Source organism: Anopheles moucheti, chromosome 3, assembly GCF_943734755.1.
Source record: "Anopheles moucheti chromosome 3, idAnoMoucSN_F20_07, whole genome shotgun sequence".
Classification (NCBI taxonomy): Eukaryota; Metazoa; Arthropoda; class Insecta; order Diptera; family Culicidae; genus Anopheles; species Anopheles moucheti.
In genome coordinates this window covers 12,736,910-12,752,101 of record NC_069141.1, presented here as the reverse complement: position 1 = coordinate 12,752,101, position 15,192 = coordinate 12,736,910, and the positions used below count along the sequence as shown (strand labels likewise).

The 15,192-nt window shown below is 44.7% G+C and overlaps 6 protein-coding genes across 6 annotated transcripts; 3 read left to right on the top strand and 3 right to left on the bottom strand.

The window, feature by feature from the left end:
- Window positions 1-225: 225 nt before the first annotated feature.
- Window positions 226-1,488, bottom strand: LOC128304491 (inactive hydroxysteroid dehydrogenase-like protein 1). Its single transcript, XM_053041685.1, has 2 exons — window positions 1,329-1,488; window positions 226-1,256 (listed from the first exon to the last, which is right to left on the bottom strand). Exons 1-2 carry the CDS (start codon window positions 1,486-1,488, stop codon window positions 472-474), a joined length of 945 nt encoding a protein of 314 aa, XP_052897645.1. The 3' UTR covers window positions 226-471.
- Window positions 1,489-8,207: 6,719 nt separating this feature from the next.
- On the top strand, window positions 8,208-9,444 carry LOC128303782 (inactive hydroxysteroid dehydrogenase-like protein 1). The gene is made up of 4 exons (XM_053040844.1): window positions 8,208-8,367; window positions 8,451-8,684; window positions 8,748-9,208; window positions 9,287-9,444. Exons 1-4 carry the CDS (start codon window positions 8,208-8,210, stop codon window positions 9,392-9,394), a joined length of 963 nt encoding a protein of 320 aa, XP_052896804.1. The 3' UTR covers window positions 9,395-9,444.
- Window positions 9,445-9,541: 97 nt separating this feature from the next.
- On the bottom strand, window positions 9,542-10,520 carry LOC128301143 (ribosome maturation protein SBDS). Its single transcript, XM_053037476.1, has one exon. It carries the CDS (start codon window positions 10,389-10,391, stop codon window positions 9,630-9,632), a length of 762 nt encoding a protein of 253 aa, XP_052893436.1. The 5' UTR covers window positions 10,392-10,520; the 3' UTR covers window positions 9,542-9,629.
- On the bottom strand, window positions 10,452-12,890 carry LOC128301141 (zinc finger protein 62 homolog). Its single transcript, XM_053037475.1, has 4 exons — window positions 12,824-12,890; window positions 11,698-12,752; window positions 11,450-11,635; window positions 10,452-11,377 (listed from the first exon to the last, which is right to left on the bottom strand). Exons 1-4 carry the CDS (start codon window positions 12,888-12,890, stop codon window positions 10,568-10,570), a joined length of 2,118 nt encoding a protein of 705 aa, XP_052893435.1. The 3' UTR covers window positions 10,452-10,567.
- Window positions 12,891-13,066: 176 nt separating this feature from the next.
- Window positions 13,067-13,419, top strand: LOC128304612 (protein dpy-30 homolog). Its single transcript, XM_053041817.1, has one exon. It carries the CDS (start codon window positions 13,168-13,170, stop codon window positions 13,405-13,407), a length of 240 nt encoding a protein of 79 aa, XP_052897777.1. The 5' UTR covers window positions 13,067-13,167; the 3' UTR covers window positions 13,408-13,419.
- Window positions 13,420-13,597: 178 nt separating this feature from the next.
- LOC128300737 (ER membrane protein complex subunit 3) lies at window positions 13,598-14,911 on the top strand. Its single transcript, XM_053036910.1, has 2 exons — window positions 13,598-14,239; window positions 14,309-14,911. The coding sequence occupies exons 1-2, from the start codon at window positions 13,681-13,683 to the stop codon at window positions 14,527-14,529; spliced, it is 780 nt and encodes a 259-aa protein (XP_052892870.1). The 5' UTR covers window positions 13,598-13,680; the 3' UTR covers window positions 14,530-14,911.
- The last annotated feature ends 281 nt before the right edge of the window (window positions 14,912-15,192 follow it).

Sequence of the window (15,192 nt, the reverse complement as noted above, 5' to 3'; positions counted from 1 at the left end):
TTCGAAATCTTTTGTGTAAGTTATGAAACCTACATGATAGCGAACCTGGCGTTAGTAAACATCATGAAAAGACATTTCGATATACTAAAATCCAATCCGGGCCAATACCTAATACGCAGGGTTGACTATCCATCAACGGATAAATAAAGACAAAGAAAGTCAGAAATGGCCGGCTCGGTCTCTTTTAGTTGTTGTGTCGATGCAAAACATCATTACGAACTTTATTGGATGACATCATATTATTTTCCAACAAAATGTTTAAAACCTAAACAGCAAGAATTAGAACTTACGACAGCAATTGAACATGCATGTAATTTTTATCCCCTATTTGCTATCATGTCTATGACCAACATTCCAACATCTTTGAATATCCGAATTACCCGCGCTATAGATCACACACCAGCATATGTTAAGATTGTCCGTGGGATTCTTCTCTCTAGTACGAAGCAATGTTTTTTTTTTTTATTTTAATCAATAATGTGCACGTGGCTTCCGCAAGTTGTTGTAAATTGTCTGTAGCACAAATATTCGAAACCACTCCGGCACGAGCTTAAAGCCAGCGTACTGTAAGCCATGTGTCCAGTAGCCACAGGTAAGGTCCGTTTTGCCAATTGTGAATCCTGCGTATCGTACATAGTCATCCACCTGGACAAGATGTTTGGCCACTTGCCCCCCTTTATGCTCGTTGGCTACGAATGCGGTCATATTCGTTTGTACAAAGCCCGGCAGAACGGTCTGTACTTGGACGTGATGTGGGCGCAATTCTTCACGCAGTGCCATGGAGAAGTTCCGGACGTATACCTTGGTTGCTGAGTAGACGGTTAGGTATGGAGCAGGCGCCGCTGCCGACAGTGATGAGATGTTCACGATTAAACCCCGACGACGTTGTTTCATCGATGGCACCAACATATGGCAGAGCATCGTAACCGAGGCAATGTTAACGTTAAGCAGATCCCATATCGTTTTCTTGGGCAGTTCGTCCATACACGTGGCATGTTCGTACGATAGGCCAACATTATTCACCAAAATGCCAATGTCCAGCGGTAGTAACTCTTTAGCAAGATGGTCGTATACTGGTTGACCCTCGGAGAAGTCTGCCACCAGGACCTTCGTTCGCACCGAGTACTTCTTGCTAATTTCGTTGGCCACTTGCGTTAGTTTCGCCTCGTTTCTAGCAATCAGCACAATGTCCATGCGATTGCGAGCAAGATATTCGGCGTAGCCTTTGCCTATTCCATCCGATGCACCGGTGATGACTAGATTGATAGAATTCATTGATGCGTAGATGAATTTCCGTTCATATAATTACATTGGTGACGATAACTTACCAGCCCATTCTCCATATTTTGCGCTAAACGTTCGCTTTGGTAGAAGCGTTTGCAGTAGCACATTGACCAAGAGTAATATCGGTGTACGGAGGTTTTCGTACAACCACCAAACAGAACAGTAAGCACCAACGAGGGTGAGAACTGGATAAATGGGCCACATCGATGCGCGACAAACACCTCCGCTTGTTGAGAATGCTAAACAGTAACTAATCTAGCAACCACAGCAAATGCACATCATGCAAAAATGCGGAATCGATATCCAGCCACCGTTATTAGCGATAGTGATCATACTACCTGATTGTTTGCACTGTTTGCAAATAAGCAACGGTCGTAACGGTCGAAGCGCGTGAGAATTAAATATAATTACTACCGCAGTGGAGGATCAATCCCCTTGGAGGCCCAGGGCGGAATTATAGTTGGGGCCTCTAATTTTAAAAACGATGAAGGAGGGGGTTGAGGGCATTGAGGCCATTGGAATGATCTGCAACCACATTTGTCCAATTTTCCTATGATAGTCCCGGTGCAAGAATCGGTTCCTGTTGCGCGTCGATCGATCGATCCACAAAACATCTTTCGTACGGATTGTCCTTGGACCATAATTGCGGGCGGATCCTTCATCTCGCTCAAACTTTCCTGCCGGCTGATACGAAATTCCATACACACCATACATACTTTGTTGTAAAGGCAAGAGTGTAATAAAAAAACGAACAAACAAACAAATGAAACACAACTGAAAATACTAACAGCAATGCAAATTAATTATTGTCTTTCGCCTCTTAAATTCGCGATTTTCGTTTCGCAACAAGTACCATCCGAAAGTATTTTTTTTGATAAAACAATACGTAAGTATAATGGGGGTGTATTATTTGATAAACGTAATTATTTTTGAACATTCTGTTTTATGAACTCCATCCTCACCATTGCGATCGTTCCACGCACATTATTTTCGTGTCTTGCGCATGCGTTTAAATCTCCACCAGTCGATGAAAAAAATGCGTAAAACCTTGCCGTCGGCCGGTACGAAATTCCATACAAAACGGGCTGTTTTCAGAATTTCGACACCAAGAGAGCATCCAAAACAGGAGGTAACATTTATTCCCCTCCAGCTTGCATATAGCTGAACCGCTCTCGCGTGTTAACATTGCCGGTGATAGAAGAGTTTCTCACACGTTGGCTATTATTACAGGGTTTTTGGGGACTATATTGACATGTTCAGCGTGATGTTGTTTGGCTCGTTTTGTTATCTCATATAATTGTCTCATATATCTCATATAATATAATATAATATAGTCATTGGCAAGTTATCGTTGCCAGCAACAACATTTGACGGTCATTCGATAGCTCTACCGGACATGGGCAACGCATATAGCCTTTCCCGAACAAAGCAACACCGAGCTGGACTTGTCAATACATACGACGCCAACCCTGCAACGCACACTATCGCTCTCTTCAAGATGAGGAATCCCCTCCCTCATTCGCATACCTGTCTTATCGCGTGGGAGTCTTATCACGCGGTGCTCGCATTTAGCATCGACAGCCGATCTCGCTCTCACCATTCGAGCGATACGATCGCCGTGTGTGGCTATGTGTAGCGTGTGTGATCTGTATCCACATTTTACTCAGGCGGGGGGAACTGTTTGCTCTTCGGTATGTTCGCCTTGTGTGGTTTTGTGTTGCGTGTGTGTGGGCAACTGGGATAATCAGCTGCGTGCCGTCGGCTGATACGAAATTCCATACAAAACGGGCTGTTTTCAGATTTCCTACACCAAGAGAGCATCCAAAACAGGAGCTGACATAAATTCTCCTCCAGTATGCATATAGCTGAACCGCTCTCGCGTGTTATCATGGCCGGTGATAGAAGAGTTTCTCACACGTTGGCTATTATTACAGGGTTTTTGGGGACTATATTGACATGTTCAGCGTAATGTTGTTTGGCTCGTTTTGTTATCTCATATAATTGTCTCATATATCTCATATAATATAATATAATATAGTCATTGGCAAGTTATCGTTGCCAGCAACAAGATTTGACGGTCATTCGATAGCTCTACCGGACTTGTCAACGCATATAGCCTTTCCCGAACAAAGCAACACCGAGCTGGACTTGTCAATACATACGACGCCAACCCTGCAACGCACACTATCGCTCTCTTCAAGATGAGGAATCCCCTCCCTCATTCGCATACCTGGCTTATCGCATGGGAGTCTTATCACGCGGTGCTCGCATTTAGCATCGACAGCCGATCTCGCTCTCACCATTCGAGCGATACGATCGCCGTGTGTGGCTATGTGTAGCGTGTGTGATCTGTATCCACATTTTACTCAGGCGGGGGGAACTGTTTGCTCTTCGGTATGTTCGCCTTGTGTGGTTTTGTGTTGCGTGTGTGTGGGCAACTGGGATAATCAGCTGCGTGCCGTCGGCTGATACGAAATTCCATACAAAACGGGCTGTTTTCAGATTTCCTACACCAAGAGAGCATCCAAAACAGGAGCTGACATAAATTCCCCTCCAGCGTGCATATAGCTGAACCGCTCACGCGTGTTAACATTGCCGGTGATAGAAGAGTTTCTCACACGTTGGCTATTATTACAGGGTTTTTGGAGACTATATTGACATGTTCAGCGTGATGTTGTTTGGCTCGTTTTGTTATCTCATATAATTGTCTCATATATCTCATATAATATAATATAATATAGTCATTGGCAAGTTATCGTTGCCAGCAACAACATTTGACGGTCATTCGATAGCTCTACCGGACTTGTCAACGCATATAGCCTTTCCCGAACAAAGCAACACCGAGCTGGACTTGTCAATACATACGACGCCAACCCTGCAACGCACACCATCGCTCTCTTCAAGATGAGGAATCCCCTCCCTCATTCGCATACCTGTCTTATCGCGTGGGATTCTTATCACGCGGTGCTCGCATTTAGCATCGGCAGCCGATCTCGTTCTCACCATTCGAGCGATACGATCGCCGTGTGTGGCTATGTGTAGCGTGTGTGATCTGTATCCACATTTTACTCAGGCGGGGGGAACTGTTTGCTCTTCGGTATGTTCGCCTTGTGTGGTTTTGTGTTGCGTGTGTATGGGCAACTGGGATAATCAGCTGCGTGCCGTCGGCTGATACGAAATTCCATACAAAACGGGCTGTTTTCAGATTTCCTACACCAAGAGAGCATCCAAAACAGGAGCTGACATAAATTCCCCTCCAGTATGCATATAGCTGAACCGCTCTCGCGTGTTAACATTGCCGGTGATAGAAGAGTTTCTCACACGTTGGCTATTATTACAGGGTTTTTGGGGACTATATTGACATGTTCAGCGTGATGTTGTTTGGCTCGTTTTGTTATCTCATATAATTGTCTCATATATCTCATATAATATAATATAATATAGTCATTGGCAAGTTATCGTTGCCAGCAACAACATTTGACGGTCATTCGATAGCTCTACCGGACTTGTCAACGCATATAGCCTTTCCCGAACAAAGCAACACCGAGCTGGACTTGTCAATACATACGACGCCAACCCTGCAACGCACACTATCGCTCTCTTCAAGATGAGGAATCCCCTCCCTCATTCGCATACCTGGCTTATCGCATGGGAGTCTTATCACGCGGTGCTCGCATTTAGCATCGACAGCCGATCTCGCTCTCACCATTCGAGCGATACGATCGCCGTGTGTGGCTATGTGTAGCGTGTGTGATCTGTATCCACATTTTACTCAGGCGGGGGGAACTGTTTGCTCTTCGGTATGTTCGCCTTGTGTGGTTTTGTGTTGCGTGTGTGTGGGCAACTGGGATAATCAGCTGCGTGCCGTCGGCTGATACGAAATTCCATACAAAACGGGCTGTTTTCAGATTTCCTACACCAAGAGAGCATCCAAAACAGGAGCTGACATAAATTCCCCTCCAGCGTGCATATAGCTGAACCGCTCACGCGTGTTAACATTGCCGGTGATAGAAGAGTTTCTCACACGTTGGCTATTATTACAGGGTTTTTGGAGACTATATTGACATGTTCAGCGTGATGTTGTTTGGCTCGTTTTGTTATCTCATATAATTGTCTCATATATCTCATATAATATAATATAATATAGTCATTGGCAAGTTATCGTTGCCAGCAACAACATTTGACGGTCATTCGATAGCTCTACCGGACTTGTCAACGCATATAGCCTTTCCCGAACAAAGCAACACCGAGCTGGACTTGTCAATACATACGACGCCAACCCTGCAACGCACACCATCGCTCTCTTCAAGATGAGGAATCCCCTCCCTCATTCGCATACCTGTCTTATCGCATGGGAGTCTTATCACGCGGTGCTCGCATTTAGCATCGACAGCCGATCTCGCTCTCACCATTCGAGCGATACGATCGCCGTGTGTGGCTATGTGTAGCGTGTGTGATCTGTATCCACATTTTACTCAGGCGGGGGGAACTGTTTGCTCTTCGGTATGTTCGCCTTGTGTGGTTTTGTGTTGCGTGTGTGTGGGCAACTGGGATAATCAGCTGCGTGCCGTCGGCTGATACGAAATTCCATACAAAACGGGCTGTTTTCAGATTTCCTACACCAAGAGAGCATCCAAAACAGGAGCTGACATAAATTCCCCTCCAGTATGCATATAGCTGAACCGCTCTCGCATGTTAACATTGCGCGTGATAGAAGAGTTTCTCACACGTTGGCTATTATTACAGGGTTTTTGGGGACTATATTGACATGTTCAGCGTGATGTTGTTTGGCTCGTTTTGTTATCTCATATAATTGTCTCATATATCTCATATAATATAATATAATATAGTCATTGGCAAGTTATCGTTGCCAGCAACAACATTTGACGGTCATTCGATAGCTCTACCGGACTTGTCAACGCATATAGCCTTTCCCGAACAAAGCAACACCGAGCTGGACTTGTCAATACATACGACGCCAACCCTGCAACGCACACTATCGCTCTCTTCAAGATGAGGAATCCCCTCCCTCATTCGCATACCTGTCTTATCGCGTGGGAGTCTTATCACGCGGTGCTCGCATTTAGCATCGACAGCCGATCTCGCTCTCACCATTCGAGCGATACGATCGCCGTGTGTGGCTATGTGTAGCGTGTGTGATCTGTATCCACATTTTACTCAGGCGAGGGGAACTGTTTGCTCTTCGGTATGTTCGCCTTGTGTGGTTTTGTGTTGCGTGTGTGTGGGCAACTGGGATAATCAGCTGCGTGCCGTCGGCTGATACGAAATTCCATACAAAACGGGCTGTTTTCAGATTTCCTACACCAAGAGAGCATCCAAAACAGGAGCTGACATAAATTCTCCTCCAGTATGCATATAGCTGAACCGCTCTCGCGTGTTATCATGGCCGGTGGTAGAAGAGTTTCTCACACGTTGGCTATTATTACAGGGTTTTTGGGGACTATATTGACATGTGCAGCGTGATGTTGTTTGGCTCGTTTTGTTATCTCATATAATCGTCTAAAAACAGCCAGAAATGGTAGGCTTCTATATCCTGAGGATGTCGTGCCGATAAAGAAGAAGGAGTTTGAGTACACTGCATACTTCTCTTACGATAACCGGGCCGATATAGCTAATCAAATAGAAACAAATGTTTTATATAACCAAGGATATATAAAATCCAAGGATATTTTCGATCAAATTGTTTCCTTTTTAATTAGATTTTGTGCTATAAATTAGCTCTGCTGCTAAATTTCCAAAACTCGCACAAACGGCACAAATTGTTCGGGGCCCCCAACAGGGCGAGGCCGTAGGCTACTCCGCCTACCGTTTGATCCACCGTTTTTAAAAACGACCAGTTTTTCAAGCTCCTGATACCAGGAGAGCATCCAACGCAGGAGGATGCTTTTTCCGTGTCAATCGAGACAGAAAACTCGCCAAAAATTACCACTTTTTCAAGCTCCTGATACCAGGAGAGCATCCAACGCAGGAGGATGCTTTTCCGTGTCAATCGAGACAGAAAACTCGCCAAAAATTACCAGTTTTTCAAGCTCCTGATACCAGGAGAACATGCGACAGCGGAACAGCTGTTTGCACGCTGGAGGGAAATTAATTTGACCTCCTAGAAGGATGATCTCCTGGTTTCCGAAACCGGTTCGATTGTATGGAATTTCTTATCCGCAGACGGGAAGATTGAGCGAGATGACGACGGATACCATCTATTTCCATTTTCCATGAATCCTATCATGCATGTTTAATAGTTTATGTGTAGAAGTTACGGGTATTTTGCCTTTTAAACCTTTTATCTAGGATAATTTATTGTTTTTGAACTTGTTTCAATAAAATTATTCATTTTAACTGAATAAATTTAAACAACGGTTGGTTCCCTTGTGACCCAGTAACTGTCGTGGACTAGCTAGTCCATCGTTAAAAATGTATCTGAACCAGCAAACTTGCGGTGCGTATTCACTTCCATTCCCGCTCGAGCTAGCACGCACGAGCTCGAGCACGTGAAGCCCTTTCGCCGGGAAATCAAAATCAACCATGCACAGCACCTATGTGCGCCACCCTTTACTAGGTTTGTAGTTAGAAAATGATGATTGGACGTTCTAACGGACGAAAGGGAATCACGCACACCAGCAAACCAAAAGACGATCTGATAACGCACCCTTACACAGTGAAACTTTTAAAACCGGATTTCTACTATGCTTAGTCGCGAGACGTTACCGACGCGACGTGCACGCTGCGTCATCATTAGCGAAGGCAGCGATTCGTGTAAGAAAACGAATCCGATTAACGTATTATCCGAGCATTAGTCGAACCATCCGTTACGTCAGCAACGTAACCGCTGGCCAGAATCCAAAACATTTTCTTCAGTCGTGTCTTGAATCGTGAGTTGCTTGGTTACGGTAGTTGCGTTAATAATGGTACTACCACAGCTGATCACTGTAGTCGGGGTGTACAGTACAGTCTGCTGGTTGTACGACAATTTGCGTACACCGCTTTTGCTTCTGTTGAAAAGTTTCAAACGACTCTTTCTCGGTGACCAACAATCTTTATCCCAAACGTACGGACCATGGGCAGGTGAGTGGACTAACACGCCTTCTGTTTGTGTACATTTGTTTGTACATCTTTACAATTAACAATCGGGCGTTTCGTTCCTACAGTAATTACCGGTAGCTCGGATGGAATCGGTAAAGGTTATGCCCATTATTTGGCCAGCCAAGGCATGAAGGTGTTGCTCGTCGCCCGCAATGAAGCAAAATTGAAGCGTGTAGCAGAGGAAATTACGGCGAAATATGGTACGGAGACCAAAACACTGGTGGCCGATTTTTCAAATGGCGAACAGATTTATGAAAAGCTCGAGAAGGAGCTGAGTGCGTTAGATATCGGTATCTTAGGTAAGTTGAACCCATGGTAACCACCACGTAGTAAACACCCTAGATTAATCCCCTTTTTTGCAGTTAATAACGTAGGTGTTATCAACGAAAAGCCCATTCAGCTGGAGCGGATGGAAAAACGTTTGCTGTGGGATCTAATCAATATTAATATTGGGGCCGCAACTCTGCTGTGCAACATTGCACTGCCAGCAATGAAAAAACGCCACCGTGGACTTATCATTAACATTTCTTCCTTATCATCGCTCGCCCCTACACCTTATCTGGCGGTATATGCAGCGTCGAAGGCTTACATGACAAGCTTTTCCTTAGCATTACGTGAAGAGGTTGCCCCGTACGGGATCGAATGTCAAACCGTCTCACCCGGGTACGTACACACGAGTATGACCGAGTACCTGGCGCCCACCGATGGTCAGAAAAACTCTTTCTCGATACGACTCGTAAAGGTGAGTGATGTAATACGGTACGCTGGGTACTGTATAGGCAAAGTTGACCAAACCACCGGCCATTGGTCACACGGTATACAGGTAAGGATTTTAAAGGAACCTAACAAATTGGAGAACCTGTTTCTAAAACTCAAATTCTTCTACCTTGTTTCTTTCCAGACCGCTACGCTTAACATTCTTCCTGCTTCACTGAGGCTACGGGTGTTTACCCGGCTTTATACACAGCTGCTGCACGAGTATTCCGACACGGACAAGAAGTCTACATGATCGATAAGTTTACACCAAAAAACGTCACTTTAATATCTAAGCGCTAACGAGCCCACCAAACGCACAAAATGAGGCATCTGTGTATTATCTCAACTATAAATATACGGCAATACTATCTTATGCCAAATGGGACATCCAACGTTTTGTTTAGTTCATTTGGACTTGGCCGTTTATTAAAAATAAATAACGCAAATTTCATTCAATCGTAGCAACCAACGTAAAGCAGCGGCACGCATCACTCCAGCACCTCTTCGCCTTCTTTGATTTCTTTCAGATTCAATACTTCCAACGTGCCAGTACCTTTCGTTTCGGTGCGAATAATTTCATCCATCTCTCGGAAGTGTCCCGGATCGATCAGGCACGTCAGCATAAGCCGTTCGCCTTCCCACTCTTCCGATTCGGTCACCGTTGAGCTTAGCTTCGCTATTCGCTCCTTCAGGCGTTTGGCTTCCTTCGCTGGCAGACCAACCTTCAGCCGCATCTTGGCCCGTTCAAGCGGGATTGTGTCCTTGAGCAGCCGGATCACATCCAGCGCTTGCTGCTTGGCATTCCGGTGTGGTTTGATCGAATAATGGATATCTTTCATCGATTTTTCAATGATCGACACAGGGTAGGGTCGTTTCGTTTCCGGATTGACGCACTTATCGGCAACGGTCGTCGCGATCTCCTTAAACATGGAATCTAGCAGATCTTGCCGTTCCTTCTCCGACACCTGCAATTCACCTTTGGCCAGAATTTCTTTGCAAATCTCGGTGACATCATCTTTGCCGAACGCTTTCTGCAGTTCCTCCTTCTTCGCCACTTCGCCTTTCGATACGTTGTTGAACACTGCGAGCGTTTGCAGCACTTCGTCCAAATCTTTCTCCGCACCGGATCGCCATGAGAGCACTTTGTTCTTGTAGCACGCTATCTCGAAACGCTTGCCTCCCTTTTTCATCCGCACCACGGCCACATTCGTTAACCGGATCTGATTCGTTGGGGTGAATATTTTCGGCATTTTGTGTTCGATTTGCGCAGCGAACTGCACCGTTTGTTGCTAATGTATCCGGCAACTGCACGTTTGTTTACGTTTCGAATGACAGATGTCAAGCGTCCAATCTGATGTGTGGCTGCGTACGTACTTTGTTTTTGAACGCGGTCATGCATTTGGCTGCATATTTTCAATTCGTACTATCAACTTCCAGCCGTTGCTGGCACAATTGTTTCTCTATGATAAACAGTTGTGTGGTTCAGCAAACCGGCACGTTGTTTGAAGGACTGACTGCACTGCTTACATGGAAACCGATACACTTCCTCGTGGGTGTACGAATGTGCTTTTAAATTACTTTTCTTAGTAAATTCCTTGCCACATTTGTCACAGCGCAGAATTGGTTTCACCTTGCCCACGGACGCATGATCAGGATGCTTCTTGCTTTGATGAATTTCAAGATCGACCTTTTTGTAATACACTAGCCCACAAACCACGCACGCCATCTCTCGACCACTCTCGTGCACCTTCATGTGTCGCAACATCGGTGCTTTGGTTGAAAATTCTCTTTCACAAACATCACATTTAAATTTCTTCACACCAGTGTGCAATCGTTTGTGAACACGCAAACTATTTTCGTAACGAAAATCCTTCCCACATACGTCACACTTGAATGGATGCTCTTTTTGATGTAAGATTTTGTGGGATCTCAGTGCACCAGGGAACCGAAAGGTAGAATCGCACTGATCGCACTTGAACGGTCTCGGATCATCGTGATGTTGCATGTGCACCTTTAAGTCTTGTGCGTATTTAAATGTTTTGCCACACAAATTGCATGGCATACGCTCAAGCTCATGTTCCGATCGTATATGTTTCTCTAGGATACAACGAAACCCGAACGATCGGTGGCAGCGATCACACTGAAAGCGAGCAACACGGTGCTGTTGGACATGGTGCACGAGCAGAGTGGCTACCGATGCATACGAATGGCCACATATTTCGCATATTAATGAATCCTGTAGATGGACAAAACAAATAATGTTTTAAATAGATCAACATCGCTGATCGTGACAACAGAAGACACCCACCTTTGAACTTTGTTGTTGCTTTCTCCTAGGCTCGCATTGATGGCGCCTTAACGCTGCTGTTCCGTCGCAAATTATTCCACATAACGGACAACATAAATGATTGTTTTTGTTGTGACCGGCTTTTAACGGCTTAACCGGTGTTTTAACTTGTATGTTCTGCGAGCCAATTGAATTGTTGACATATATCTAATGCAAAAAAAGGTTTTTTTTTATCGTTTTATAAAACACATGCCTAAATATCTACTTACCACATTATCCAATTTCTCTTCCCTTTTAAGAACTGGTTCATTACAGAAATCCTCTTGCTGGGCCATTGCCTTCGAACATGGTTGTTCGGGTTTAAATATATATTCATGGTATTCCCCCGTCGTTTCGGGTTCTAGGGGATCCGATACTATAGCCGGCTCTTCCTTGATTGTCGACATATCTTCCTTGACACGCATCGTCAACACATCTTTTCCATCACAAGAATCATTTTGTTTCTCACGTTCAGCGATCAAACCATTGTCACTGTTAAGATCCTTCGTTTGAATAGGTTTGGAGGATGTCTTCGTGCGTTTTGGTTTTGGGATGCCTTTTCGGTTCCACCCATTCAAGGGTTCGGCCACCTTCAGTCGCTCCAGACCCATTTCCTTCCAATGAATACGACGTTCGTGATTGGTTAAGAACTCTTGCTTGTTGAAGCTATGGCAGCAAAGTTCACACTGAAACGGCCGTCCTCTCAGGTTCGTGTGTGAAGCAAGCTTAGAACGGTGTTCAAACGTTCGATCACAGTGTTCACATTTGAACGGTAGATTTTCCTTCATGTGCGACTGCTTCCGGTGCTTTAGCATGGCGTACACACTGTCAAATTCAGCATCACACTCGGGACACACACGCTTCTGGTGGTTGCGTAAATGCATTCTTAAACTCTTCAGATGTTTGTATGTCACACCGCACAGATTGCACACGTTCGATCGTTCGGTCGTGTGCACCTGTTTAAGGTGTTGCTTCACAATCGAACTCGTGGCAAAAACTTTCGAACATACGGGACATTTGGCACCCTCGTTCGTGTGCCGAAAGATGTGGCAGTTGAGCGCCGTTTGCCCCCGGAATGTTTTAGGACAGTGTGGGCACTTGTACGGCTTTTCACCCGTGTGCATTCGTAGGTGACACTTTAAGGTGGATTTGTGTAAAAACCGGTGATGGCATAACTCACATTCATGCTGCTTAATGCCGTAGTGAATTATTTCGTGCTGTCGAAGTGTCGTTTGGAATTTAAACGTTTTGCCGCAAAAATCACACGAAATACCACTTTTGTTCACTACCATCTGTAAGAAAGAAGGGGAGTTATCGGTTTGGAAAAACGTGTGTTTATACCAACCTTGGCGATACCAACCTTGGGCAGTGATTGACCACATTCTGGAAATGGGGATTTTTCAGCTTCTTTGGCGGGTTTCATGTTCAAAAAGAGATTTCCTTAATTACGACCGCCGCTTCCTCTTTCTACTGGATAATTTCTTCTGGTTTGTTTACAATCACATGCGTTGACATCGCAGCAAACATCGCCATTGCCAATTAAACATCGCCCCGGCTGTCAAAATTATTCGTCGCGCTTTGCAAGCCGCTGTCAAGAAACCCAAGTCTGGTAAACAAATTGTCGAAAGCGCAAAGAATCCAAACGGTAAAAAGGAATAATTTCAGCACGTACAAGCACCGTGGGTCGAAACATATCCAGAATGGAGCGTGACAATAAAGGAACAACTGCAGATAATGGGCGAAAACCAGCAGGAAACTTACAATCGCTGCCTACTAGACAGTATTTGGACCAGACAGTGATTCCTATCCTGCTACAGGGATTGAAAGTATTGGCCAAAGAACGACCCCAGGATCCAGTGCAATACTTAGCGAACTTTCTGCTGGAGAACCGTAATCGGGTCGAGAAAAGCAATGGAGGAACTACGGAAGATGCACAGTAAATAGATGTTATTACACGGAACTAAAAAGTGGTTGTTATTGTAGTTGATGAGGGGCAGAAAGAAACGAAAGCAATACTGAAAGGGAGTGGGGGGGGGGAAATCGAGCTAGGTTGAAAACTTTCGACGAAACAACCCCCTGTACGGTGGCTGTCAAATGTCTCGCATCTGTCACACTACATGTTGGCGAAATTTTGCAGTGAAATAGTTCTGGCTAGCTTACTTTTCTACAGCTAAAAAGCATTATTTATCGTGCAAATAAAAGTTTTCTGCACGATGGCCGAGCTGCTGATTGATCCCAACATTCGCGGTTGGGTGTTTTTGCCCATTGTTGTAATCACCTTCCTGGTCGGTATCATCCGGCATTACTTTTCCATTCTGATATCGTCTCAGAAAAAGGCGGAACTTACCCAAATCCAGGACAGTCAGGCAATGATCCGGGCACGGCTACTGCGAGAGAATGGCAAATATCTAGCCCAGCAATCGTTTGCCATGCGTCGACACTACTTCAACAATGAAGATACGGGCTACTTCAAGACACAGAAACGGGCACCACCGAGCCCAAACTCGACCGCGATGCTGTCGGATCTGGTGAAGGGAAACTTCATCAACGTGTTGCCAATGATCGTGATCGGTGGATGGATTAACTGGATGTTTTCCGGGTTCGTCACCACGAAGGTTCCATTCCCACTAACGCTGCGCTTCAAACCGATGCTGCAACGAGGCATCGAGCTTGCCTCTCTCGATGCTGCCTGGGTATCGTCCGCCTCGTGGTACTTTCTGAATGTGTTCGGCCTGCGGAGCATCTACACACTAGTGCTTGGTGAAAACAATGGTAAGTTAGTGTACTGCAGCATCAGCTATTGTATTTAGAAGAATTCTAATCCGACGGTCTCTTCCGTAGCGGCTGATCAAACGCAATCGATGCAGGATCAGATGTCCGGCGCTGCCGTCGCTATGCCACAAGACCCAAAGGCTGCTTTCAAAGCGGAATGGGAAGCGCTACAGATCACTGAATATCAGAATGTGTTAGCCAATATAGAAAATGAACTGCTAACCAGTGTATCGGGTGATCAATCGAACCAAACTGCACAGCTCGAGGATGGAACTGCACTTCGGAATTGATGTGTCCAGCAAGGAAGATTTGTAGCAAATACAAGATAGTCAAGCTTGTTTGTTTTAGATCACATTTTCCTTATAAAAAAAATACAACACATTCATGAGGGCAAAATACTCGTTCTGGACGAGAAAGTTAACCATAGTGCGTGATGCGTAAAGCGTAATGAGTTGGTAGTTAAATGAATTATTTAAATCATCTTTAAATACTACTTGTATCCTGTAGAAGCTGCTTCGTGTTAACCGTAGAGTTGTCAACCAAATTTACCCACGTAAGTTGGCAACCGGCATACCCGGCATAACGGTTTTCGTAGCTAAACAATGCTTTCTATCTATTTACATTCTTGCAAATCATTGTAAATCGGAATGTTAAATGAATATAGAACTATAATGCAAAATTATATATATATTTTTGTTTATATCACACATATTAAAACATAGAAAAGGAACAATTCCATACAAACCAGCTGTTTTCAGATACCAGGAGAGCATGGTTTTCAAGAGGTGACACCTGGTACCAGCCGGGCATGAAATTATTCATCAAATGCATCACGAAATATTTCATGAAATGTAAGAACAGTAAACAGAAAACCAGTTAGTTTGAAAATTTATAAAATGTTACTTCCACGCGTGTTCTTCGCTCCTGTTACTTTTTCGATTTTCGGGATAAAA